Raw genomic sequence first — 24,295 nt, forward strand, 5'->3', positions numbered from 1 at the left:
CTCGTCATGTCACCTCACATCACAGTACTCGAGACCAATTTTTGTTCTTTCTCTATCCCTTTATCTCCTTCTTAAACAACGTCGATTCTCGGCCACCAGCTTTAATTTCATAACTCACTTTCAGCTGAACGCAATGGTCACGGTCTTCGCCCTCGGATCCAACGGGTCAGGACAGCTCGGTATTGGGCACTCAGAAGATGTCTCGATCCCGCGTAATATTCTCTGGGCCGACGAACCTTCACCGAATTCGGTCTCACGAATTGCTGCTGGTGGGAACCATTCTCTCCTATTGAGCGGCGACGGGGTACTGCACTGGAGCGGGGATGCAACGTGTGGTGCGTGTGGCGTTCTGTCTGGTGGCAAGCCGGCTGAGCCCAGCTTCACTAAGATGAACGTCGATGGGCCAGTGCAGTTGATTGCAGCCACATGGGAAGCGTCCATTTTCACTGTTCTTGACAGAAACGGTGAAAATACAAAGGTGTTCACCTGTGGACTGGGAGAAAAAGGCGAGCTCGGTCAAGGCCCGCTCGTTGTTCGTGACCCAAAAGCATCACAACTGAAAAACTTCCCCCCACCTGGAACCGAAATAGTCGACCTTGCCGCTTGTATGAGCCATGTCGTGGTTGTCTTAAATAATGGCGAGGTATATGGATGGGGCAACGGGCGGAAAGGCCAGCTGGGCAGTCCTGCGACAATTGCTTTTGAACCGCGCAAAATCGAAGGCATCGACTTTGCCGTGAAGAGGGCCGTTTGTGGAAAAGATTTCACGTGCGTTGTTGGTGAGAGCGGTAGCGGGAAAATCTCGGTAATCGGCCAGGAGAAATGGGAAATCAAAAGCAAGGCGCCTTCAGAAGCTCCTGCGTGGGCAGACATTGGAGCAGGTTGGGGGAACATATGCATCTTGAAATCTGACGGAAAGATATTGGCCTGGGGTCGCGACGACTATTCTCAGAGCACGCCACCGAACGACCGAAAAGCATCTAAAATTGCCGTTGGCAGCGAACATGTCCTTGCACTGCTCGAAACGGGCGACGTCCTTGCTTGGGGATGGGGCGAGCATGGCAATTGTGGCCCTCTCGTCAAACAGGAGGGAAGTAACACAAAGGGTCAACGAAGAGTCATAGCTTCGTCCAAGTTTTTGCCGCCTGGAACACGTATCTCGGATGTCGGTGCAGGCTGCGCAACAAGTTGGATCATAATAGAGAATAACAGCGAAAGTGGTGCATAGACAAGGGAAAACACACAAACCGGTTCACAATCAATCAAACAACCCAAATTTGCGAACCTGGCAACAGTTAGCAGTCACTCAAGGAACAAGCCGATACCTAAGTATAAACGAATGCGGTAGCATGATTCTTACCTGTGTAAGACGCTGTGTTGGCTCCAGTCCTCCAGGCACATCTGTGGGTGCTGGTTCATCCATATTGACACTTTGGTCGTTGGCAATAGGCACGAAAGCCAATTCCTTGAAAACAGAGAGTTAGTTCGGCGCTCAATATGGCCTTCCAAGTCGACACTGGTTGAGTATAAAACTGCGCTTTACATACCGGCCGTAGACTTTCATCCCATTCAATACGAACGAACCCGGGGTTTTCTTCCTCCGGGTTGACAGGTTCCCACTGGCTATCCTCATCATACAAGGCCTCCATTCGTATAGTAGACGGAGGGGCCAATGGTGGTCTCATCTCAAACCCGGAATGTGTAGTGGGTGCAGACAAAGGACCTGTCCTGCTGGTGGATGGCAGCCCGTCCGCTGGAGCCGAGTCCGGTTCTACCCGGCTGGACAGACGCTGGCCAGCCTCGGGTAGAGTTGCAGTCGTCGAAGCTGTACCTGCTGGAAACGACGGTCTTTTTGTGCGCGAGTTGCGGACTCTAGTGCCGTCTTTCTTGGCGTTCGAGCCTTCCTTCTCGCCCACTGTCATGAGTACAAACTGGCAATACAGCCCGTTTTCACTGTATGAAAACCTCAATGGTTTCCAAGGCTGTGAATATTGCGCAGTAAGCTTTCCGCTTGTCGTGCACGCGTGTTGGAGAATGGCTCGGAAGTCCTTCACATTGATAATAATGTGATGTTTGTGTTCAATGTCAATGTCGTCGAAATCATCCATCTTGACAGCGATTGATGTATGCACATTCATGTTCAAAAACCCTGAATTGACAAGGACCCCTGTTAGATGCGGCATCTTCCAAACGTTATCGAAGCATGAAAATATGCAACTTACCGTCTGTTTTTGTATACTGCTTTTCAGTAGAGCAGGTGAGATTCAGGACACCTTCACCCTCCGTGTTGATGTCGAGCAGCTCGACCTTGGGTCCAAAATGGTCCATCAAGCGCCGCAACGTATGTGCGGAAATAGACCATTGATTGTCAGCACCAGAGCTATCAAATCTGGCAAGAACAGGAGCCTGGGCTTCGAACGAAATAGCATGCGTGGCCGTGATACCTAATCAACAATCAGATCCGTTAGCCAGCACGAACCTCTCGCTGTTTTGTCGGAGACGATCAACTAACCATTCCTCCATGCAATCTTAGCCACAAAACGGCTGTTTCGGTCCGGCCCGTCCTCAATCGAGACGTCACATCTCTCGATACTCGAGTCACCACTTCCACCACGGCTGGTGTCACCGCTTGTTCTGCTACGGAAGATGGAGAGCAAAGCCTGTTCATCGCGTATGTTAGCCACAAAGACAGACTGGAGAGTGTAGGGGGAAAAGGAGAACCAAAACACGGTCCGCACGAACCCGGATGAGAATTAGGCATTGAAATTTGTCTGGTGATCGCTCGCTGCCTTCATATTTGTAACGAAAGAAGTGGGACGAAGCGAAGTTGAAAGACACAAACGCGGACTTGATAGCGTTCAGAGCGCTTAAGATGAGCTATCATTTAATCAGCATACCTAGCCCGCATGAAAATAAAGAGAATTGCGCTCTCACCTTGTCTCTTCGAGCGTCGAGCGAGACGTCTTCGCTAAACTTCAGGATGCACGCCAATGCATTCTGGAAGGCGGTCACGCCGTCATCTGTGAGCGTGAATGACACGATCGCCATGGCAAAAGTCGGTTATTCGCTTCGAATGGCCACTAGGCCTGCTAAACGGGGCGTCTGTGAAACAGTACAAGCTACGGCGCGCTGTGGACAGGCGGCGAGGTGTTCTTGTTAATAAAAGATGACGGGCTTTTCGGCCGTGATCGTGAGTGCAAGTCGCGATCCTCGGCGCGTAAGTTGGGAAGGTGCAGAAGGTTCGCCTTTGTCCGTCTTTTGATGGTGATACCAATCGTCTGTCTTTTGAAATATTGGGTCCTTACTACCCAACTTCTTGCCTTCTAACTTCTCGGCAACGGTCGATTTCTTATGCGTTGTGAACCGTCGATGTCCCATAAAAAAATTCACGGTGGCAGTTGCTGGTTCGTCTCAAAAATGGCGATGGTGAGCCGCGATAGCCTATTGACTAGCGACCTTTACAGCAGCTGTTGCCACTAACCAATAACGGTTTATTCGCGTTGTTGCCTCGTTTAAGTACCGCGCCCCTCGCGTCTCTCCTTCCCCGCCAAACCGTCCTGGACAGCATATTTAAGCAAGAACTGCATAAAAAGATTCAATTTACTGTAACGCAATCTGCAGAGGATGATATCCTTCATCAATCCCGTCTACTACTATTAAACAAACCTCTCTTTGCGGTTGCGCACAGTCGTACGAATAGAGCCTCCCAGGCCATCTTGGCAAAACACTTAGCTTCACTACACGTCGAGAAGCTGAACAGACGCGTTTGCGCCCGTTCGGCGACACAAGTCATAAACATGAGCGCATCACTCCCGCTCGATGTCTGGCTGCTCGTCTGTGAAGAGCTGACCGCCAGTCGCGATTTCGATGCTTTGTACAACTTCTCAAGAGTGAGCCGGACAATGGCGAACTTCGCGTTGCCCAGTCTCTACAGGTATGTCTGCATGAGATCTTGAGATCTGCACCTTACACTTCTTCTACGGACTTGAGCTGTTTCTCAGCTCGGCACCCTTACCATATTATAAGCTGTGTCTGACGGCGGGCGTCTGAGGTTCTCCATTTTAGCATATACGAGCTTGCTTCAGCCAGTGCAGATGATGCCTCGATTGTCGGCAAGCGAAAGCTTGCCATATTGTGGAGAGCGATCATTCTCTCCAGCAGCGGCAAGACGGCCTTTCCATATTGTCTTTGGATGCAAAACCTGAAGCTCGGCGACTTCAAGGAGCTACTGAGCGACATTGCACCGAACAGTAACCTTCGACAACATTTCTTTCAGGGCGATATGGCATCCTATGAGATGATGCTTCAAAGCACCACTGCAAATGTTGCCACACGTCGAAACCGGCCACGCCTTGACTTTCCGGGGATCATCACTAAGGTTGGGAATGCAATCACTCTCTACGTTAAAGAGGCGGCAGATCGCGACAATCGAACGGTGGCGTTGACCCACTTGGAGGGCCAGTCAATACCTCTCGATGTCCTTCCTCGCTGGACGTCGAGATTGGCGACGCTCATGTCACTACACATCCAGGACGGCTCAGTGATTGGGGAAGAGGTTGCAAAGTCCATCCGTGATAACTGCCCAAGGTTCCGGGAGCTAAGATGCTTCTACTGCAACGGGCCAACGGTAGACAAGGATCTAGCAGCATTTTTTCGGACGATACCTCCCAACTCCCTTAAGGTGTTCAGCGTCAGCAGCCAGAACCATATGGGCAAGGAATCTCTCGCTGCCTTGTCACTACACTCTTCATCTCTCCGGAAACTCGGGCTGTCCGGACTTCAAAGCAGTGCATTCGAGCACCTCGGTAGTCTTCGCGAGTGCGTGTCCTTGGAGAGTCTTGAACTCGAGGCCAACAGAGGGATAGCGATGGAATGGGAGTCGACATACTCTGAGTCGTTTGCCGACACAGTTGCGTGGCTCAGCGCATGTACGTCCCTGACGAGCCTCAAACTGTGGCATGTCGAATGTGCCTCGTCTTTGCTCAAGCTTGTGCTCAAAGCTCCCAAGCTTCGACTGGCATCACTCGACCTAAATCTCATCGATGACAATGATGAGTTTTATGCCTCACTCGGCAAGCAGACCACACTCGACGGCTTCTACTTGCGAAGCAATGATGTCATGCTTGATGCAGCGTCTCCACAGCATGCGCAGTTTATCCAGTCTGTGTGCAAGCTGGAGAATCTGCGGGTTCTGGACATCATGCAAACCACCATCACAGACAATGATCTTCACTCGTTGGCTGTTGCTCTGACGAACCTCGAAGAGCTCAGTTTCGATGGTGATGTCATGGGTGACTCAATCTTGAGCTCTATCCTCCTGATGCGTAACTTAAAGAACATCAACATCAACGCAAGCACAAACTTCACCGTGAAGGGTCTCCTCCAATTTATCGACACGGCAGGGGAGATGCACGGCTCCAACTACGGTTTGACTTTCTTCATCATGAACCAGGCATTGGACGCACAGATTTTCCCCGACGAGCTGCAGTACTTAACTAATCACGCCCATGCCACGTTCGGAGGACAAATTGACATTTCACATCCAGAGGAGGAACATGAGAGCGACTTTTCCGACTAAACTAGATAACTTGATATATCCTCCATCAGTTCGAGTTAAGGTTATAGTTGGACCAAGGTACAGAACGCCATACGATGCAATTTACGACATGATGAACAGAACGCAGCTCATAAACCACATAATAGAACAAAATCAGTATGCAGAAATTAGTTTTCACCCCGAGTGATGGTGAAGGCCAGAAACAATAAAATGATAACCGCCTATGGCAAATAATGCTTCTGCAGTCCCTCCATCTCGTATTCCGTCACAGGAACACCTTGTGCCGTCATCGGAGCGTGAGCTGGTTGGCCGGCAACCATTTTGTCGTTGAGTTCCGCCGTGATCTCGTCGACGCTGACACCGAGGTACTCTCGCAAGAACTTTCCTATGTCAGTATTCTCATGGTTGCCACGGATCTGCTCGGCTGCTGAGCCGCCCGAGCTGTAGATGTTTACATCCACAGCCGAGTGGCCATGTGTGCTCCAGCCGATGTGTGCCCGCAAGCTAAGGATAGCGGAAAGAACGGTTGTCGCGTCGTCGGTGTGCGCTGCAACCAAGTCGAGCTCCTCGTCGAGGGCATCGGTTATACCGAGGCCTTCAATGATCAGGCTTGTGTTGATCCAGTCCTTCAGCCGTTCCGCACTTTGCGCAGCAATATCTCCAGCCTCGGTGATAGATGCAACATGCGCGCGCAAGAGCAAGGCCAAATGCTCAGCAGAGGCTTGTACATTAGCCAGGAACGAGGGGAACCAGTTATAAACAGGCTCTTGGCCTGGCTCTTCTATAAGAACGCAACACCAATGGTCAGTAATGGGATAAAACATAACACTTTTATATCTGACGGCAGGTGGGGGATCCACCACTTACGGAGAGCAATGGCAAGACCACCAGTCTCATGGTCACTTGTGGAGACAAGTACACCCTCGACGTCGCTTTTCTCGAGGAAATCAAGGACCAACTGGAACGTCTTGTCGTATTCGAGCACCTCGCGGACATGGGCGGCCGGGTCGTTGAAATGGGCAGCGTGGTCGATACGGCTGCCCTCGATCATCAAGAAGAAACCCTTGTCGCTGTCCTTGGTCGCCGTTTCTAAAGCACGGAGCGCAGTCGCGGCCATCTCGCTCAAGCTGGGATAGATGTCGGCCATATTGCGGCGGTCGATCTCGAAAGGGATGTTATAGTGAGCGAAAAGACCCAGCGTCGGTAGCGAGACATTTTTACCCAGCTTCAGCGAGTCAAAGCCGGAGCGGTCGTCGAGGTACGTCCAGCCGTGCTTCTGCGCAATGCCGGCGACAAAGACATCATCTTGACGACAGCTGCCCTTGGACGAGTTAGCCAAGAAATGGCAGCGGCCGCCGCCAAGCATCAAGTCGACAACGTGGCCCAGCGGACCCTCGCCAATCTCATGCAGGGCGATCTCGTCGTTTTGCGTGCGGTAGTTGACGTGGCTGGCGAAGCACGCTGGTGTGGCGTCCGTGATGTCAGTGGTGACGACAAGGCCGGTGTGGTAGCCTGCTCTCTTGGCAGCCTCGAGGACTGTGCCGCAGGGTGTGAAGTCAGGCAGGGTGCTAATGGCGCCGTTGTACGACTTGCGGGCGCAGGAAAACGCAGTGGCACCGGCCGCCGAGTCGGTGACTAGGCTGTTGCTCGAACGGGTGCGGCTCGTGCCCCAGAAGTGACGATCCAGTGCTAGGGTATCATTGATGGGGATGTCCTCGACGAGCTGACGGAACGAACGAGTGAGCGAGAGGGATGCCGGGCCCATGCCGTCGGACACCATGAAGATAAGGTTCCGCTTGCCGGGCGGCGTTGTTCCGCCGGATGGCGCGTCGCCAGATTGCTTGTGTTGAACCCATGCAGCGAGGACAATGACAGCCGCCGTCGCCATCAGCGCCCAGGCAAACAAGAGCAGCTCACGCAGGCGGCTAGACCACGAGCTCCTCACGGACCGCTGGCCACGGTCATCTCTGCCTCGTCCTCCAAGCAGGGCAGCATCTTCTTCTTCGGCACGGTCGTCAGAACGTTGGGACTCGCCTGACGGCCGCGCTTCGGCAAGCAGTGGCGTTCTGGCGGAGGGCTGGTCGAGGTTAACAGTTAACAGGTAGATCAACGGGGCTGGGGCTGGCAATGCCACTTGCTGCATTTTAAACTCACCATCATCTGTCGAAGCAATCAGGGCCAGTGGATGCGTCAAGATTGTTGTCCGACGAAAGTGGCCGCCAGGGTGAAGAGAGGGTGGGGAAGAGATCAAGAGGAGATGATCGTGCAGAGCAGGTCATGTTGCGAGTCATGCGGCAGTTGCTGCAGGGCAAGGGGTGGAGGGGTGTGGAGAGCTCCTGCACAGCTATCGCTCGCCGATGCATTTAGGTGACAGCCAGGGATCCCGCCAAAGGCTAAATGCGGCCTGTGCCTGCTGGCGTGCTCCTTATTTGGTAGCCACTACGGAGTGTTACATGACATCACATGGACCCCCCTAGGCGCTTGCGACAAAACAACCATTTTCTATCGCTGTCGAGTCAGCCCTCCTTCCTCCTTCCGCCGAGGCATGGCCCGGCCAGCGAAAACGATAGCGGCAGCCCACTGAAAAGATCGCTAGAACCAATCGGTGATCGATGGTCGTCCCGAGTCCGTCTCACGTCGCGACCCTGGTGCGGGCTTTTGTCTCTCTCTCTCTTTTTTTTTTTTTCGTGCGAAAAACGGCCGAATAGCATGTTGATAAACCGTTGTCGCCCTCTGCAGGACTCTCTTTCGCAGCAAAACTAGACTAGAGCGCGACAGGACTTCTATCCACAGGTTTTTAAAAACGATTGTCACCACCTTTGCGGCTCTATGCTACTATTCCGTGTGTCGGTGGTCTTAAATAAAGCGCATCCATGACCCAATCTGTCCCAACGGCCATCATACGCCAAATACGCATTCGGACAACACAGAACCCATATCGCCATTGCAAGGCCACTACGAGTAGTCCCCTATTTTCAGCGTCCTACATCAGCCGGTACATATCACGCTCGTCCATTCTGAAGGCACGGTTTCCAACGCCAAACTCTGCGAATCTAGTGCATCGGCTGGATATAGGGCTTCGAGCAATGTCTTCTTCGTCTCAAACTCCGGCTGTTGCTGGCAGTGCAGGCGCTGAGGAACTCCCCGACAGTGGCAGCAAAGCCCCAGACAGGACAACAGAAGAGGAAGAGCCACAGCTTCCACCGCTTACGCCGGCACAGTTCCGCGAGTACAACCGGATGGCCGAGCATATGGACCACTTTGTAAGTGCGGCACGGCCTCCTATATGGGCAGTAGGCCGCCCCTGAAATAGTTTGTGGCCGTCGACTAATACCAAACAGCACAACCATTTCCGCCAGGTTTGGACCATGATATACGATGCGTGCGAGAAACGGAAACGGCCGGCGGGGATGTCAATACGGCAGTTCCTAGACGAGGGCCTGCAGTTTATCAACTTCCTGACCACCCACCACTCGATCGAAGAGTCGTATGTTTTCCCAATGCTTGCCAAGCGCATGCCCGAGTTCCAGCCTCCGACAAAGAAGAAGCCAGGCGCGGCAGCCAGCAATGGCAGCGCGAAGGCCGCCCTGCTGATCCAACAGCACCGGGAAATCCATGCGGGCATGGATGCCTTTGAGGACTACGTGCGGCGGTGCAAAAGCGGCGAGACGGAGCTAGAGATGACGGTGCTCAAGGCGCAGATGGACTCGTGGGGTAAAGTGCTCTGGCAACATCTCGACGAGGAGGTTGCGGCGCTCGGTGCCGAGAATATGCGCAAATACTGGTCCCTCGAAGACATGCGGCGGATGCGGATGTAAATAGTCGTCGGATGCGCATGCTTTTTGTTGGATGACGATCACGACGTAGTTAATGATAAATGATTGGGACAGGAACGAGACCCGTCTCTATTTTCGTAGCGATTTATTATTTGGCAAGAGGGTTCCAACGCTTTCAGTGACTAGAACAAACGAGCTGAAAGCAATGATGCCGAGCGCGAAGTGTGAACATAAGGTAAGTGTCGATGTCACCTTAATTGGCTCAGGTAAACTTCGTGGAAAGAAACTTGGGAAAGAAAGAAGAAGAAGATGTAACGAGTGATTCCCAGAACAAGAGTGGGGGCATGTTCCTACTTGGAAGTGTGCGCAATTGAAAAGGCCAAAGATGGCAAGAGTGCAAAACCAAATCAGGTCACGTGTCTATCCACGTGGGTGGATTGGACACGAGACAAAACATCGTGACATGCATTAGAACATGCCGAGGCAAATGGCGAGGCAAACGGCTTGGCACTAATCAGGTTTAGGCACAGCCTCACAGCGTCGCAACATGTTCTCAACGATACCTCATAGAAACTGCTCATGAAACACACCGTACGGGTGCACAGAATGAAAAAACCAAGACATACCGATGAAAGTACGACATACTACACCGTACGACGTAATTACGACGTTTGGTGTGAAAGAAAAGCAGCATCGTCAGGACAGAATGGCCTGCTCGCGGTCCACGATAAAAAAGAGTGGCCGTGCAATGCGTTGTCAATCTGTGATTGAGCTCTAGTTTGTTTACATATTGTATTTACAAGGAGTTTTAGTGCATGCAGGCGCCGCATTGCGCGTAGTTCCAGCTGCGACAGTGCAACCGCCAGCGGGGACAAACACACAGCGAAGGAACGTATCAAAGGTTGGACGACAGGGGTGCTAGGAAATCAGCCAATAAAAATGTATGACGCGCCCCGCCCACAGCTGCTTTTGTTGTGTACGATTACCAGCGCTGGGCGTGGCCCCGTTCCAGCCTCTCCGACCACCTCCTCCTCTCCGCGTTCCAGGTCCACTCCTCGTCTCTCCCCTCTCACAACCAGCCAACTTTGCTTTCCGACCTAATTACCCACCTTGGTAGCTCCCTCCTCTCGTCTCCCGGGCGCCCGGCTTGCTCAGCGCGACCAATTTCACAACACAAACAAAAACTCATCCGCTCCCACGCTTCTCCCACCTTTGCGGTTCACGGCGTCCAGTTTCTTCATCATCGCAGATTGTCGTCGCACGTTGTAAGTAACCCCCCAGGATACCCTCAGTTTACGATCACCTTGCATCCCTTCACTCGCGTGCTTGATTGTCGGGCACCATCGAATTCATCGCTACAGTACATTTGTTCTGTCTCTGTTTTCTTCCGTGGCGGACCTCGGTCCATCCATAATAAACAAAGCCATTGGCTGCATACCTCACTTTAAATTGGCCAGCGCATCCACTACATCTTACACCCGCATTCCTCTCTCCTGCCTGCTCTTGTTCGCTCTCGTCATCGGCCATTCCTTGTCCCGCTTCACTCAGCCTCGTCTCCGACACTGACAACGTCCGGCAACCAGGCCTAGACTTTTACCTCCCCCAGATGCCGATTTAGCTACTCGCCCACCATGTCGTTCAAGGTTGAGCGGGACACATTCCAGCAGCAAGGCGCTGCCGCCTTCCAGCAAGGTGCTTCTCAGTTCCAGACGCCACCGCCGCCGTCGTCTGCCCAGCAGCTGCTGCACCCTATTCGGACCGCCGAGCGCGCTCTCGCCGGCCCCCCGATTCCTGGCACCAGTGGCCATCATCCCATTGCCGAAGTCGTCGGCACGGCGCTGACCGGTGGCCGCCAGAATGCCGGCACCAAGGGTTACCTTGCTGTACGTGGAGCCTTGGCTTCTACCATTGCTGAAGCGGTGGCACGAACTGTCAATGTATGGTTGCGAAGAATAACGAGGCTGACAGCAGCGTTTTCGCTCGCGGATTTTATAGACCTACATCAAGCAACTGGAGGAGAATCCTCTGCGCACCAAGATGCTCACTGCTGGCACCCTCGCCGGTACTCAGGAACTCCTTGCCTCGTGGCTAGCTAAGGACCGCAACAAGCATGGCCACTACTTTACCTCGCGTGTGCCCAAGATGGCTGCCTACGGCGCCCTTGTGAGCGCTCCTCTTGGCCACTTCCTCATCTGGATCCTGCAGAAGACGTTCAAGGGCCGCACCAGCCTGAAGGCCAAGATCCTGCAGATCCTTGTGAGCAACCTGCTTGTAAGTGGCAAACAAAGCATATCTCCCACAGCAAATCACTCATATTGTGTTGTCGGCACCATATTAATGCGTGAAAATAGATTGCTCCCATCCAAAACACCGTCTACCTGACGGCCATGGCCCTGATCGCCGGTGCCCGGACGTACCACCAGGTCCGCGCTACTGTCCGCGTCGGCTTCTGGAAGGTCATGCGCGTGACCTGGATCACGAGCCCCATCTGCTTGGCCTTTGCCCAGAAGTTCCTTCCCGAGAACGCCTGGGTGCCCTTCTTCAACCTGGTGTCCTTCATCATTGGCACCTACATCAACACTGTCACTAAGAAGAGACGTCTTGCAGCCCTGCGCAAGAAGCACTTCGGTGACGGCTCTGGCCGCGCCGGCTCTGCCGGCGGCCGTGTTGATGACTACCCGCCGCCGCCCACGCTGGGCGGCCAGAACCCCCAGTACTAAACACTACGTCAACACACGAAGGCACTGGCTAGATGACTATAACTATCGGGCTTGGGGAGAAGTCGCCATGATCCAGTACTTATCGGCAAGTTGGAAAGTGCTCCCCACGCACATTTGTGTATATTTCAACTTTTATCAAAGGTCGGATTTGAGGGCTGTATGTGTAAGGGATGGAATTTTCTTGGGTATTTTCAGTCATTTCGTTTACGTATCCTATTTTACTATGGAAGGTGTTTGTTTCAGTCCCCGGGTTGACTTCTTCTATCCAGCTTCTGCTATACTTTCACGGCTCATTTCCTTTTCTTTTCAGTGTATGAACGCAAACCCTTGGTAGAGGAATAAAAATAGTTCCAAAACTAAGCATGTGTCCAGGACGACATGTATTATCGAGCACGAGCTTGACGCTCCGACAGTGTCTCTGCCGGTCGAAATTTTGGAATCTGGCCCTGCTGATCCCGGCTCATAACCGAGGCGCGGCATAAACTCTCGTGCTTGCGAGGCTGCGTGCTACTTGCCGCGACTGAAGGCAGATGGAAATCCGACGTCGCAATATCGGATTATGACGGTGCCCAGATTGGGCTACCATAGCCATATCTCGTTCCCTACAATGGTTCCATCGAGATAATAGCGAACGGGTCCGGGACACACGATATGATTGTGTCAAATCGACTTGTTGAACACATTCACACATCAAGAATAGCATCGTGGCCCTCAAGCATAAAGCCAGGGCTCCAGTACTCCCATTCGGCAGCCTGTTTGTCTACCCAAAGCATGCTCTCACCCACGAGGTCGTCGATGACCGTCTGGGCTCGTGCGCGAGCCCATTTCAGGTTGATCATCAGCATGGACACGCTGACGTAGCCGAGCATTTGTACAGCTTCAAGGACGGCGCTTTGGTCCGTGTTAAGCTCTCTTGGCACCGATCGAATGTACGGCTTGCTGCCGACTTTGATGACTGAGTAGGACGAACCCAGTGGCTCGAGAGTTCCTACGGCACGAAGAATATCGTCCCTGGTAATACTAGTCAGATACTACACGGTGGCGGCAATGTGGTCGCAATTCGACAATGGCCACTCACTCTGTAACCTCAGGCGCTCCGTCCATCCGTGCATGAGCGAGGCGGTCTCTCACCTTGCGAACTTCAATGAGACCCCCATTTTCAGCCCGCGTAGCCGCACACACCTCGACAACTCGGACAGCAAGCTCATAGTAGAAATCGTTCACTGTCCGGCCGAGAAGCTGTGCCCATATCGAGCCCCCCGAGGCGCTGTTGCTACTAGCCAGTGGATCGATGCCAATCGCCGTACACATGCGGGCGAACTGGGCACGGAACGTCGGATTTGACCGAATGTCCTTTCCGTGTGTCTGGGCAAACTGCTGGAGCACGGACCGGAACACGGCGAGCTGTGTCTCAAGCGCCTGTGCATTGGTAGACCGGAGGTTGGATCCGTGGGACGCATACTGAGCAGATGTGATCCGCGATCGATCGAACGCCGCCAAGCCGACACCCTTTCGCGACATTGTGGTCAGACCAAAATGCCAGCTTCTATCGCATAGTTCTTGCGAAAGCACACGATTGGCGACAGCCTTCTTCCTTGGCTTCGAGAATAAGACCCCGGAGGCATAGCCATGTACGAGGCGGCAGCATTTTAGTGGGGGGTCCGTTGACCAGTATGAAGTTACGTTATCATGTCCTTATCAATCACGTGCAGATAGAGTCAATTTTTGGAGGCCTAAAAATTTCACTCTCTAGTCTAGTCACATGACTGTAATTTGCCACACTGGGTTTAGCGCAGAAAATATCCCACAAACCCTAAGGTCGAAGAAAAGTTGTGCCGCCCGGCGTTTTTATTCCATCTTTTCCCTTTGCAGTGTGAAATCTTTTGCAAGAGACTCATTCCGCCCTCTCTCGACGACCTCGCGATCACCAACCTCACAACACAACCGCAAAGATGGCGACAAAGCAACGGACGATCTGCTTCGGCAAGAAGGCATGTTGATGCCCCCGATAAATAAACCCCATCCTGCGGCCTACGGAACTTTCGATCTTATGTCTCGTGGCCGACGGATGATATGCGGACCTTGGGACGACAGCTCGAATGAAGAACAGGATTGCTAACTTCTCGCCAACAGAAAACCGCGACTGCTGTCGCTCGCTGCGAGGCTGGCCAGGGCCTGGTGAGTTTCTTCCTTTTTCAAGAATCTAAACGGAAATCGACATGTTTGAACTTGGCTTTCCTAACCTGCTTTTCATATAGATCAAGGTCAACGGCCGCCCCCTTTCGCGTACGACTCCTCCCTCACTCCTCCTTCCGATGACTTTCGGATGCCAAGCTCAACGACAATATACTTTCCAAGCGAAACGAACAATAGCTAACAACCACTGCAGTCGTCCAGCCCGAGATCCTCCGCGCCAAGCTTTACGAGCCCGTACGTTAACCACATCCCCTGATCGAGCACGACAGGCCCGTGTTGAAGCAGACCGGTGTTCTACGTTTTCACATGAGCCTGCGAGAAGTCTGCTGTTACATGAAGGACAAACACTAAACGGGTTTTCTCTATAGGTCCTGGTTGTCGGTCTTGACAAGTTTGCCGGCCTCGACGTAAGTTCATCCAATCCTTTGGTCGCCTGTGGGAGGAGACCAAGGCCATGTAGTGTTGTAAACCAGCAAATGTGCTAACACCTGAACAGATCCGTGTCCGTGTCACCGGTGGTGGTCACACTTCGCAGATCTATGCCATTCGGCAAGCCATCAGCAAGAGCCTGATCGCTTTCTACCAGCGTGTACGTCCCGATCCCGGCCCTCCTTTCGATATTTTACCGTTGCCGCATTCGATCAGTCCGACCGAGCGAGAATTATTTTTGCTAACCCGACGAACAGTACAAGGATGAGCACTCCAAGGCTCAGCTGAAGCAGGCTCTCGTTGCTTGTAAGTTACATTCTACATCCGTGGAGGGACCCGCGCCGAAAATGTCCCGGGAGACGTTGCATTGATGACTCGATACTAACTACATTGTCTCTCAGACGACCGTACCCTCCTCGTTGCCGACAACCGTCGTTGCGAGCCCAAGAAGTTCGGCGGTCCAGGTGCCAGAGCCCGTTACCAGAAGTCGTACCGTTAAACACGGGACGACGGAAGGGTATCGGGGGAGCAGGGCAAGAAAGAGAGAAATCAGAACGTCAGGAAACGGCCGATTTTGGTGGTGCCCTGGATGTTACTGGCGCGGCCTCTTGTCAAACACAACAAGCAACACCAGCAACCGCCTGCGAGCATCATCATCGACGCATGGGCACGGACAGGATCAGGATGGAAAAAGCGTTTTACAAGGCTGTAGTAGCATGTACTACGTGGCTTTTTTTATTTTAAAGTACTTGTTGACCTGGAGTTCGGAACAGTGGCCAATCGACGGAGGATTTGCGCCACCGTCCTTTTTGTATCTTTTCGCTTTCATAAAAATCTGCGTCGTTGCGCCGTCGTTTCCAGGCTGGTGGGGGATGTTCATTCACAAGCATGGTTCGGGCAAAGAAAAAGAAAAGAAAAGAAAAAACGTTATAAGTCTAATCTGTATGATGCTCAACCCAAAGTGAATAAGTACAGGTTGTATCTGTCAAAATTTTGATATTACTACAAATTTTTCATACCATATGGGTAAGTAGTCTTAAAAACGTAAATGCAAACAAGCCACATGCAAACAAACAAGCTAAACGATGTAAAATTCTCAAGTCATAATCGTATATGTCTGCTACATGGCCCTCTTTATGTCATGTTTCACCCTTCAGTCCCAAGAGAGGAGGCCGACCTCTCGACCATCCGCGTCGAGATCAACCAAGACTGGTTGGTCAGAGTCCGAGTCAGTATCAGAAAGGCCCGTATGGTGTTTTCGGTGGGATTTCTCTCCAGAACCGGTCGTCTGCTTGATAGCCTCCTCGTAGTAGTCCATCTCTCCATCAGCGTCATCGTTGTCGGCAGGATCACCAAAGCGGCCGCCACGATTGTCGTCGTATTCCGTGCTATTGTTGCCACCATTGTCTGCAGCGTAGTCGCTGCGCAGGTCCCAGCCGTACTTCCACAGGGACGCCTCGAGGCTGGCAAAGGCTTCGCCAACGGCCGCCTCTTCAGGCGATGCGGCCTTCCCAAGGCCCAAGAGCGTTTCGTTAAGATGCCGCTTGAAATCTGTCAGTGAGGCCTGCAGGCGAGCAGCACCTTGCGGCTTGGCTTCGAAGATGCCGGCGCCACCAGCATCTGCGTCTACGGTGGTGATCGATTGTCCAGCAGTTCTTGCCAAAGTATACCCAAGGAAGCCGCCAGACACGTAGCGTTCAAGATACGAGAACTGGCTATGTAGGGTTTGTATGAAGGACCGGCAGAGGCTCGGACGGCGGGATACGAGGCCCTGTGCACGGAGGAAGATCTTGAGCACAAGATGCCACCACTGCTCCAGGCAAGACAGGTTGCTCAGGAGCGTTCCTGTGAGGAAGACAAACTGAAGCTCTCCAATCAGGTCGTTGTCGTCGAGATGTGTGACTGTTGTACTGTCGTCTGGGGAAGGGAAGGAGTGTTCTAGAACAGCAATAATGCGGTCCGTCGTATCGGATGCCCCAGTCCTGCGTTCCGACCGATTGGCGCCACTGCCTCCAAGTTCAGAAGACAATGCCGGTGTAGCCGGCCCGCTGTTTCTCAACTTGCTCTTGTCACGAGACGCAATAAGGTGGAACGGGTCGAGGTCGTCCTTGGCGAACAAAAAAGTAAACTCGGCAAAGCCTGCCCACAGCTGACTTGGTGCTGCCCTGGGCATGGCAATTTCGCCTTTTGCGGTATCGGTCGTGGACACCATCCATTCTGTGTGTGTCACCGCACTTGTTGGCCCCGCCGTTGCCGCCGCCACCACTGCACCTCTCTGCACCTTCCCTCCGGTCGTGGTAGCCGCCTTGCGTCCTGTGATGCGTCCGAGAACGGTCTCATTGATGCAGGAGGTGAGGCTCGACCAGATTCTGTCCTCGTGTACAACTGTCTCAGAGTCGCGCGGAGGTGGGCCTGGGTACGGTTGGCGAAGCGGTGTGGGTGTGGTCGTGGGCTGGCCGGGGGAGGTAGTCGCGCTGTGGCCTGCACTGTTGTAGGACACCAGTCTGGGAGAGACTGCCGCAATGTTGTCAGTCAGAGACCGAGCCTCGTACTGGCTGGCACTCTCGCCTAGGACCTCGTTGAAGCGGTCCCACTGCTTGACACGAACAGCACCGGATGGTTCTGGCTGTGTCACGAACCAGTACCCTTGTCGAGACATGGCGCCCGGTGCTGATAGCCATACAAAGTGGGTTCCGGGTGGCAGATCTCGAAAGCCGAGTAAAGCATCGTTGTCTCCATCATTACCCCCCGTCATCGTAGTGGCAGCAGTCTTCTTGACCGTCAGAGCCATAACATCGCACCCCACTTGCGACTCGAACGGGATGCTGAGGAGAACAAAAACATCGCCCTTGGACGGATGGCCCGTCGAGGCCGGTGGGTCCCCAGTGGTGGTTCCAGATATCCGTGAACTACCTCTTGTTGTGCCGCCACTGTCGCTCACGGCGGTACTGCCCTCGTCTCCTATGGTCTCGCCGCCTTCACATATGGGCTCTGCTGGCTGCACCACCTTGAGGTGGCCGATAGGGTAGGCACCGGTGAATGGTATGGACTTGTGCGAGAGGACCGAGTTGGACTTGGATAGAGGTTGGTTCTTGTTGAAGGCGGTACTATTATAGTTGCTTGAGGTGCTGGTGCTCCCAATGCTGTCTTCTCTGTCGAGGGAAGGAGTCGCAGAGCCTGCCGTGCGATCCGCCGCGGTAGGGGTCGGCGCCCCGGTCCCAGTCCGAACGTTTACCATGCCAGACGGTTGGGAGAGTCTATTCTAAGGGGACGTAGAACCGTGCACGCGCCGATACCTAAAACTCGTTGTTTGTAGTGAGGAACGATACTAGGGACACAAAATATCGAAAACAGAAAGCCCAGAAAATGTTGTCGAAAAAGGCAAGACTGCGGATCAGAGAACGTGGAAACAAAATAAGAAAGTCGACGAAAATCTTGCGAGGCTGGGCATTTTGTAGGCGAGGCCAATCTTGATGAGTTAAAGCGGTATTGCCTTTTCCGTTTGTTTTGGGTCAAGTTTTTGCGTATGACTTTCGAACCCGCTGCAAGGTCGAAAAGCCTTGCGATACTGTGTTGGGATGACGTAAGGTGCTAGTTTCGGCCAAATGCAAACAAGGCGCATTAAAACAGCCGGTGACGGCGACTGTTTCAATTTATTAATTACCTCAGCCCATTTGAGCGATGAACAGTAATAGTAAAGGGATAATAATAGATCTTGATTTTTCATGCTTTACTGAGTATATACCTGTTAATTATTTGAATACGAAAATTTTTACCTTTTGCATCGATTATCATGTTTTCTTCTCCCCAAAGGAAAATAAAATTACATTACCTCTGATCTATCTTGAATGTTCTAAAAAAAACACCAAAAAATTAAAACACCAAAAATAGAAATCGGATGTGTCCTACACAACTTCATAGCAGCAAGTTAAGGTCGGGAGCTTCTTGCTGTGTCACGTCGCTGAGCTTGATGACGATATTATATCTTAAACGGGACGATGGAGACGCCATAAATGCTGTGTGCGTCGAGCATTTTCGACCAATGTACTGGCACCACATACGCGCCAAATCAAGACGGGGTAGCGATATCTTAATGTGATCAGGCCTGAGATGCAAATAGAAATGGACTCTCAAAGGATTCGCATATAAATAGTTGTAGTACATCACACCTAGTAAGATGCCATTTATAACGTCTGGGGAAACAGAAAATATAGTGCTGAGCACGAACGGAAAAGTTAATAGGAAGCAGTTGTCGAAAGTGCCTTTTAACTAAGCAAGCGAATCTTTACCAACCGAGCTCTGCATTGTCAATGACGTGGCTCGTGAGCGACACAAAAGTTACGCGAAAGTAACTGACTTTATAAACTTGAGCGAGGCACACTGTAATATAATATCTCTATTGCCTGTCCTCACCCAGGGATGACAATATATTTAACAATTTCAGGAATTCCGGGACATTGGTTAGAATGTGCATAATGAGCGCAGAAAAGCACATTGTGTGCGCAAGTTGTAGACGAACTGGTACCGCGTATATGGAGTAGACGACAAACGTTCTAATTGTAGAACTCAAACATAGCACGGAGCATGTCAAAAGAGTGTGTCCCCAAGATGGACCGCAGAGCACTACTGCGTGCCGCGCCTGCATTAGTTTGTTTAGAAACAGAGTCGATAGATGATGGCGAGCGGAGGGATCGCCAAATCAGACCAGCGCTGCACGTCAGGCGGCACAGCAAGCGCCAGTTATGCATGGCAGGACAAGATCGGGTGGTAAGACCACGAGAGCCCTGGTGTTCTAGGGTCCCTGGGAGCCTGGGTCCTAAGCCAGACACCCCTCCCCCCAGGGCTTAGGGTAGTGACAGAAGGTCGGTGCCAGTGTCGCAACGGGCGGTCGCTGTTTGTCCGCGGATCGTTGCAGCGCTAGCAAAGCGGCTGTGCGCTACAGCCCGCAAGCACGAGAGAATTCAGCTCTGCGTTCGAGAAGAGGCTTGTGTTTCCCACTATCGAGTAGCGTGGACTGCCATTTCATTACCGAGCTCTTGGGCCTGACGCTCTGTTCTTTGGTGGCCCTAGCCAGGCCCCTCCCCTCCACTTCCACACCACACACCAGGCCTGCCACGCCAACGGGGGTGACTGAGTCGAGAAGCATTACTGCATGTCACAGCGCGCGCTCATCCCATTTACAGGGCCAGTTTAGCGAGCAAGCCCGGTTTTTCGGGAGCCAAATCTTGGTAGGCTAATTTAGAAGGGTGTGCCACAACGCCGACTTCACTGGCATTGTACTACCACCCACCAACACCCACAGCCCGATTATCATATGCCCGTCATAATAGTGTGACGATTTAAGCGTTGGTTTGCCGCCCGTTCTCCACACGCCAACTCACGGCTGTTGGCGTTGGTGTTGGTGCTGGTTGCTTGCCATTTACACTCCCCGACCGAGCCTCGCCTAGTTCGTAGGTAAATGCGTATTTCAACTTACAGGTATTAACGCTCTAGATCTTCATCTTAACGCGATGTTGACAAACGGACCACCTAGATGGTGTACCTTATGAGTACACAACAACACGGGACAAAAAATACGTAAGGCCTCTCAAGATGGATGGGAATGGCAAAAGACAATAATTTGTTATTTCGCGCCGTGACGTTCTATCCCGTATTGGTTACTCGGGCAGAGAAATTGTACCACCGTCATGCGTACTGTGTATATTGCAATGTGGAAGAGCAAGCATATTCGGGTGTCGCAGTGGATGTTTTGTACTTACGTCACCTCTCTCCCCTCCTTGAGTGCACGCACACCCCAATAGTGAATGATGTGCAGGGACTACATGGATATCAAGATGCATGTAAATCCCAGGTTTCTCGCTTCTGCAAGATTCAAAGCCTAGGTCATGGCGAGACTAGGCCGCGTGCTAGGCCAACCCAAACCAAACACTCGGGTCGCAGGCCGCAGTAGCCAGCCGGCGTGGCCCTCCGACAAGAATATGTACTCCGTACTGTGTGCTGCATGGAATTGCGCTTCTAGGCCCATTCTGTTTTCCTGCACGCAAGGATCTCCGCATCCCTGTTTTGTGCAACCACACCTTTTCCGTTGAAATGGGAAACGATAAAGGAGGGGCCGCGCAACTGCGTGAGCGATATCCGTTTGAGCATGCTTGGTTAGAGCCGATCCCATCGTATGAGCTGCCACATGATCTACTCATAAAATTTCCGGCTATGCTGTTGTTCAGCTTGTATTTGGCCACGTGCACTTTGCTTATTTACAGCCCTTTACTATTGGATGTATTTGTACAGTTTGGTTGTCGCCAGAATAAGTTAAAATTTCCTTTTTGCTTTTCATTGCCTACATACTACACCGCGTGAGCAGCATCGAGGTATGTTTGCTCGGCCGGCAATCGCACACGGCCGGCGGAACTCTAAAGACAAGTGTAAAAGAAGAAAAAAGGACGACAAGGACAAAAGGATAAGATGTGAAGGGGACATGTCAAAAACAGGGTCTTCTCTCCCGCTAGCCAAAGAAAACAGACATGAGCATATTTCTTCTGGTTGCAGTGATAATCTCGAGAAGTGGTCAACGAATGGGAGCCAGACAGGAGCGTTGGAAAAGATGATCTGCACGGCACCGTGTTTTCGTGAACAGACAATCAAAACATGTTCCAACTCCAAGTCTTGCAGACCATCCTACACTCCTCTTTTGATGCCCATGCAAAATATAGTTGAGAGAACCCATTTGACAAGGAGTTAGTGCAGTGACAAAACGAAATCAGAGCAGGACAAAAACGAGTATTGCAAACAGTACAAAACAAGTCTTCCCCCACCAGCCAAAAAAAACACCAGTCGTCCTACCGTAATGCGAGAATTGAGACGGCCACCCGGACTTGAGAGATCATGTACAAAGAAAACGTAGAAGACAATAATGTACCAGAAAGAGACAAAGACTGACAAGGGAGAAATAGACATAGTAACAATGCGAGAAACCCTGCAAGTATGTCTTATAAAAAAAACATGAAATCATAAACACGCGTTAAACAAGCGAAACAAACAAGGAGGAAACGAGAATGCCACCAATGAGCCCGACCATCGAGCTCCCCAAAACCGAAATGATTCGGCGTCTCACCACACGTCGGAAAAGGAAAATCGCGCGCGACTGGGCGATAGACAAAGTTGCCTATGCATCCATCACCCAGACCAGGTCGTGTCCCGAACCATCGGTGATGAGCGGCAAATATAGATCGGAGAGTATGAACGGTGCCGGAAACAAATGCTACAAAACATCTGTCAGGCAGGTTGTATAATGTGCAGAAGCAGATGTAGGTATGGATGGTCGAAGCACTCTTCTTTTCGATTTTTTAAGAGGACTTTTCATGTAAGATTTGTTGCTGTGTTCGAATGTTCGATCTCGACGCGGCGTGGCGTTCAACAGATTAAAAAATCTGTCTCTTTAACGGGGGCCATACATCTGCTGGTTGGATGGTGGTCCGTAAGGCGACGCTGGCGGGTAGTTCTGGTGCATGTAGTTGCTGTTGTAGTCGGCGGGAATCGACGAGGCTGCAACGCCGGATGCGGGCGGGGCGGGATATGAGTTTGGCTGGTAGCCCAGCGGAGGGAGCTGCCGGCTACCGGCGTATGAGGACGCACCCTGGCCGCCGTCACCAGGCTGGCCACTGGGGTCACCACCGGCAGGGCCACCAGAGGCGGCAGCCGCAGCCGCAGCCTGGCGCTGGCGCTCATCCTCGGCCTTGCGCTGTGCTTCCTCCTCCTTCTTGCGAGCCTTCCACTCCTTTCGAATTTCCTTGAACTCTATTGTTTTTTAGAAACAAGGTTAGCTGCCGAATCCTTTTCATAGTTAATTTATTTCGCGCCAATAGCTCAACCCAGTAATTCGGTTGGCCCTTGCCGGTTCTTAGCCTCGACACCAATGTTGTGGTTCATCCGCCGGTTAAAATGCGCGATTGCGATAGCGGACGCTAATACACGACATGGGATGAAACAGAACAATGGTGGCAAACTGGTTGGATGGGAACGCAAAATAGGCGCCCCAACCGACCAGCTGCACTGTAGCTGCTCAACACGGAACAACCGTATTTGTCGCAAGGCAACGACGCCTCGGCACTGCCACTGAGGCACGGAGGACACCAAAAGCAAAACACAAAACAATAGCGAAATGGCGACAAAACTTCTCTTTCGTGGTGAAAATTGTATTTACCTTCTGGGGTGCGCTTCTGGCCGTGAGACTGCATGGTCACATGTGCGTTCAAGTGGTTGAGAGTGCCGTAGGCCTTTTCACAGCCGTTCCAGCCGCACTTGTACATCCGCTCGATCTCCTCGTAACGGCGTCGAGGACGCTTGTGTTGCTGAGCGCCGGGGATGGGTACGAAAGAGTAAACCTGATAACGGTCGCGTTAGTCAACAAGGCATTCTATTCGGTTTGCCACGCGCGCACTCGGGCGATCTTGTGTAGCCGTTGCGATTACCAGCGCTAACCGCCTGTCGGCCGTCTCATCGGCAGGTCGACTGTCCTGCCGCGTACGAGCACAAACACCAATGACCGGACGCGCTGTGAGCAAACGTCCCCGCCAGGGAAAGTCCAATTCTTACCTGAGTTGGGCGCGGCTGGGGCGGGGCCGAGTTAGGTGCCTGTGGGAAGACATGGTGGCCAGGGGTGATCGGGGTCGGCTGGCCGCCGTAGCCGGTCCAATCCGGACGCGGCTGGGTATACAAGCCACCGCTGTGCGGGTAGCCGTGCTGCATGTCACCGGAAGCCGGCGCATAGGGCGAGTATTGGCCATGTGTCGCGTAAGTAGGGCTCTGCGCCGTAATGGACGGATCTATGGGTACATCATTGTCAGACCTCGCCGTGGGGGATTTGTAAGATGGGTAAGGCTCAATGGGGGATTCATGCTGCGGCGGCGGCTGCTGCTGCTGCTGCTGTTGCTGCTGCGGCTGCACAGGAAGAGACGGACTTGAAGGTGTTTGCGCCATGGCTCCACTACCACTGTGGTTGGGAGACGGGTGATACGGGCGTTGTTGAATGTGCTCAGGGAAAGAACCAGACCGCGCGGAGGGCGGGTAGACACCGTACTCGGACGTGGGAGTTGCGGTGGTAGAGTAGTTGCTCGGACGGACTTCTTGCTGGGTCACGTATTGCGCAGCAGACGCGTGATCTAAAGATGACGCCTCAGAACGCGTGTCCCCGGTGTGACTTGGATAGGGCGAAGGCAAACCTGTCTGCGAGTACTCAGGCGCACTGCGGTCCATAGAGTTTTATCGCGGGTGTCGAGGTGGAAGACGGACGAGGTGGGAAGATGGGCGCGCGAGAGGGCGAAGGGCGGAGGACGACGGGGTGGGAGAATAAAAAGAGATCTGGAGGACGGGGGGAGGCGAGGTCTCTTGAATATAGATGAAATAGAAAAGAAAGAAAAAAAGACAATTACGAATTGGTCTTTGACAGCAACTCGTTGATTGTGAGACAAAGAACAAGAATACAGGTAGGATGAAAGAGAAAAAAAGAGAAAAAAAAGAGAAAAAAGAAGGAAGTAGAAGAAGAGGGGGGGTTCTGTTTTGAGAAAGCCTCGACCACGATCACCAAACTATGGCTCAAATGGGAGGGCACAGCACAAAAC

General features: G+C 52.4%; 10 protein-coding genes across 10 annotated transcripts; 5 read left to right on the forward strand and 5 right to left on the reverse strand.

Moving 5' to 3' along the window:
• Positions 1 to 133: 133 nt before the first annotated feature.
• Positions 134 to 1,876, forward strand: SPBR_09119 (protein ATS1; the record flags this gene model as incomplete). The annotated part of the gene is made up of 2 exons (XM_040767245.1): positions 134 to 1,078; positions 1,706 to 1,876. 2 exons carry the CDS (start codon positions 134 to 136, stop codon positions 1,874 to 1,876), a joined length of 1,116 nt encoding a protein of 371 aa, XP_040620706.1.
• A 631-nt stretch (positions 1,877 to 2,507) lies between these two features.
• SPBR_03291 (uncharacterized protein) lies at positions 2,508 to 3,048 on the reverse strand (the record flags this gene model as incomplete). Its single annotated transcript, XM_040761594.1, has 3 exons — positions 2,508 to 2,693; positions 2,743 to 2,877; positions 2,935 to 3,048. 3 exons carry the CDS (start codon positions 3,046 to 3,048, stop codon positions 2,508 to 2,510), a joined length of 435 nt encoding a protein of 144 aa, XP_040620707.1.
• Positions 3,049 to 3,797: 749 nt separating this feature from the next.
• SPBR_02610 (uncharacterized protein) lies at positions 3,798 to 5,578 on the forward strand (the record flags this gene model as incomplete). The annotated part of the gene is made up of 2 exons (XM_040760913.1): positions 3,798 to 3,934; positions 4,066 to 5,578. The coding sequence occupies 2 exons, from the start codon at positions 3,798 to 3,800 to the stop codon at positions 5,576 to 5,578; spliced, it is 1,650 nt and encodes a 549-aa protein (XP_040620708.1).
• A 200-nt stretch (positions 5,579 to 5,778) lies between these two features.
• Positions 5,779 to 7,700, reverse strand: SPBR_02547 (alkaline phosphatase; the record flags this gene model as incomplete). Its single annotated transcript, XM_040760850.1, has 2 exons — positions 5,779 to 6,278; positions 6,425 to 7,700. 2 exons carry the CDS (start codon positions 7,698 to 7,700, stop codon positions 5,779 to 5,781), a joined length of 1,776 nt encoding a protein of 591 aa, XP_040620709.1.
• Positions 7,701 to 8,643: 943 nt separating this feature from the next.
• SPBR_03209 (uncharacterized protein) lies at positions 8,644 to 9,375 on the forward strand (the record flags this gene model as incomplete). Its single annotated transcript, XM_040761512.1, has 2 exons — positions 8,644 to 8,820; positions 8,917 to 9,375. The coding sequence occupies 2 exons, from the start codon at positions 8,644 to 8,646 to the stop codon at positions 9,373 to 9,375; spliced, it is 636 nt and encodes a 211-aa protein (XP_040620710.1).
• Positions 9,376 to 10,964: 1,589 nt separating this feature from the next.
• Positions 10,965 to 12,053, forward strand: SPBR_02984 (integral membrane protein 25d9-6; the record flags this gene model as incomplete). Its single annotated transcript, XM_040761287.1, has 3 exons — positions 10,965 to 11,270; positions 11,329 to 11,604; positions 11,685 to 12,053. The coding sequence occupies 3 exons, from the start codon at positions 10,965 to 10,967 to the stop codon at positions 12,051 to 12,053; spliced, it is 951 nt and encodes a 316-aa protein (XP_040620711.1).
• Positions 12,054 to 12,736: 683 nt separating this feature from the next.
• SPBR_03148 (ESCRT-II complex subunit VPS22) lies at positions 12,737 to 13,574 on the reverse strand (the record flags this gene model as incomplete). Its single annotated transcript, XM_040761451.1, has 2 exons — positions 12,737 to 13,064; positions 13,132 to 13,574. 2 exons carry the CDS (start codon positions 13,572 to 13,574, stop codon positions 12,737 to 12,739), a joined length of 771 nt encoding a protein of 256 aa, XP_040620712.1.
• A 578-nt stretch (positions 13,575 to 14,152) lies between these two features.
• Positions 14,153 to 15,177, forward strand: SPBR_03030 (small subunit ribosomal protein S16e; the record flags this gene model as incomplete). The annotated part of the gene is made up of 6 exons (XM_040761333.1): positions 14,153 to 14,231; positions 14,443 to 14,483; positions 14,618 to 14,656; positions 14,746 to 14,838; positions 14,936 to 14,984; positions 15,080 to 15,177. The coding sequence occupies 6 exons, from the start codon at positions 14,153 to 14,155 to the stop codon at positions 15,175 to 15,177; spliced, it is 399 nt and encodes a 132-aa protein (XP_040620713.1).
• A 654-nt stretch (positions 15,178 to 15,831) lies between these two features.
• Positions 15,832 to 17,916, reverse strand: SPBR_02481 (aar2 domain containing protein; the record flags this gene model as incomplete). Its single annotated transcript, XM_040760784.1, has 1 exon — positions 15,832 to 17,916. The coding sequence occupies one exon, from the start codon at positions 17,914 to 17,916 to the stop codon at positions 15,832 to 15,834; it is 2,085 nt and encodes a 694-aa protein (XP_040620714.1).
• Positions 17,917 to 22,113: 4,197 nt separating this feature from the next.
• Positions 22,114 to 23,654, reverse strand: SPBR_02739 (c2h2 transcription factor; the record flags this gene model as incomplete). Its single annotated transcript, XM_040761042.1, has 3 exons — positions 22,114 to 22,472; positions 22,879 to 23,059; positions 23,271 to 23,654. 3 exons carry the CDS (start codon positions 23,652 to 23,654, stop codon positions 22,114 to 22,116), a joined length of 924 nt encoding a protein of 307 aa, XP_040620715.1.
• Positions 23,655 to 24,295: the final 641 nt, after the last annotated feature.

This window comes from Sporothrix brasiliensis (assembly GCF_000820605.1).
Source record: "Sporothrix brasiliensis 5110 chromosome Unknown Cont17, whole genome shotgun sequence".
NCBI classification, from domain to species: Eukaryota; Fungi; Ascomycota; class Sordariomycetes; order Ophiostomatales; family Ophiostomataceae; genus Sporothrix; species Sporothrix brasiliensis.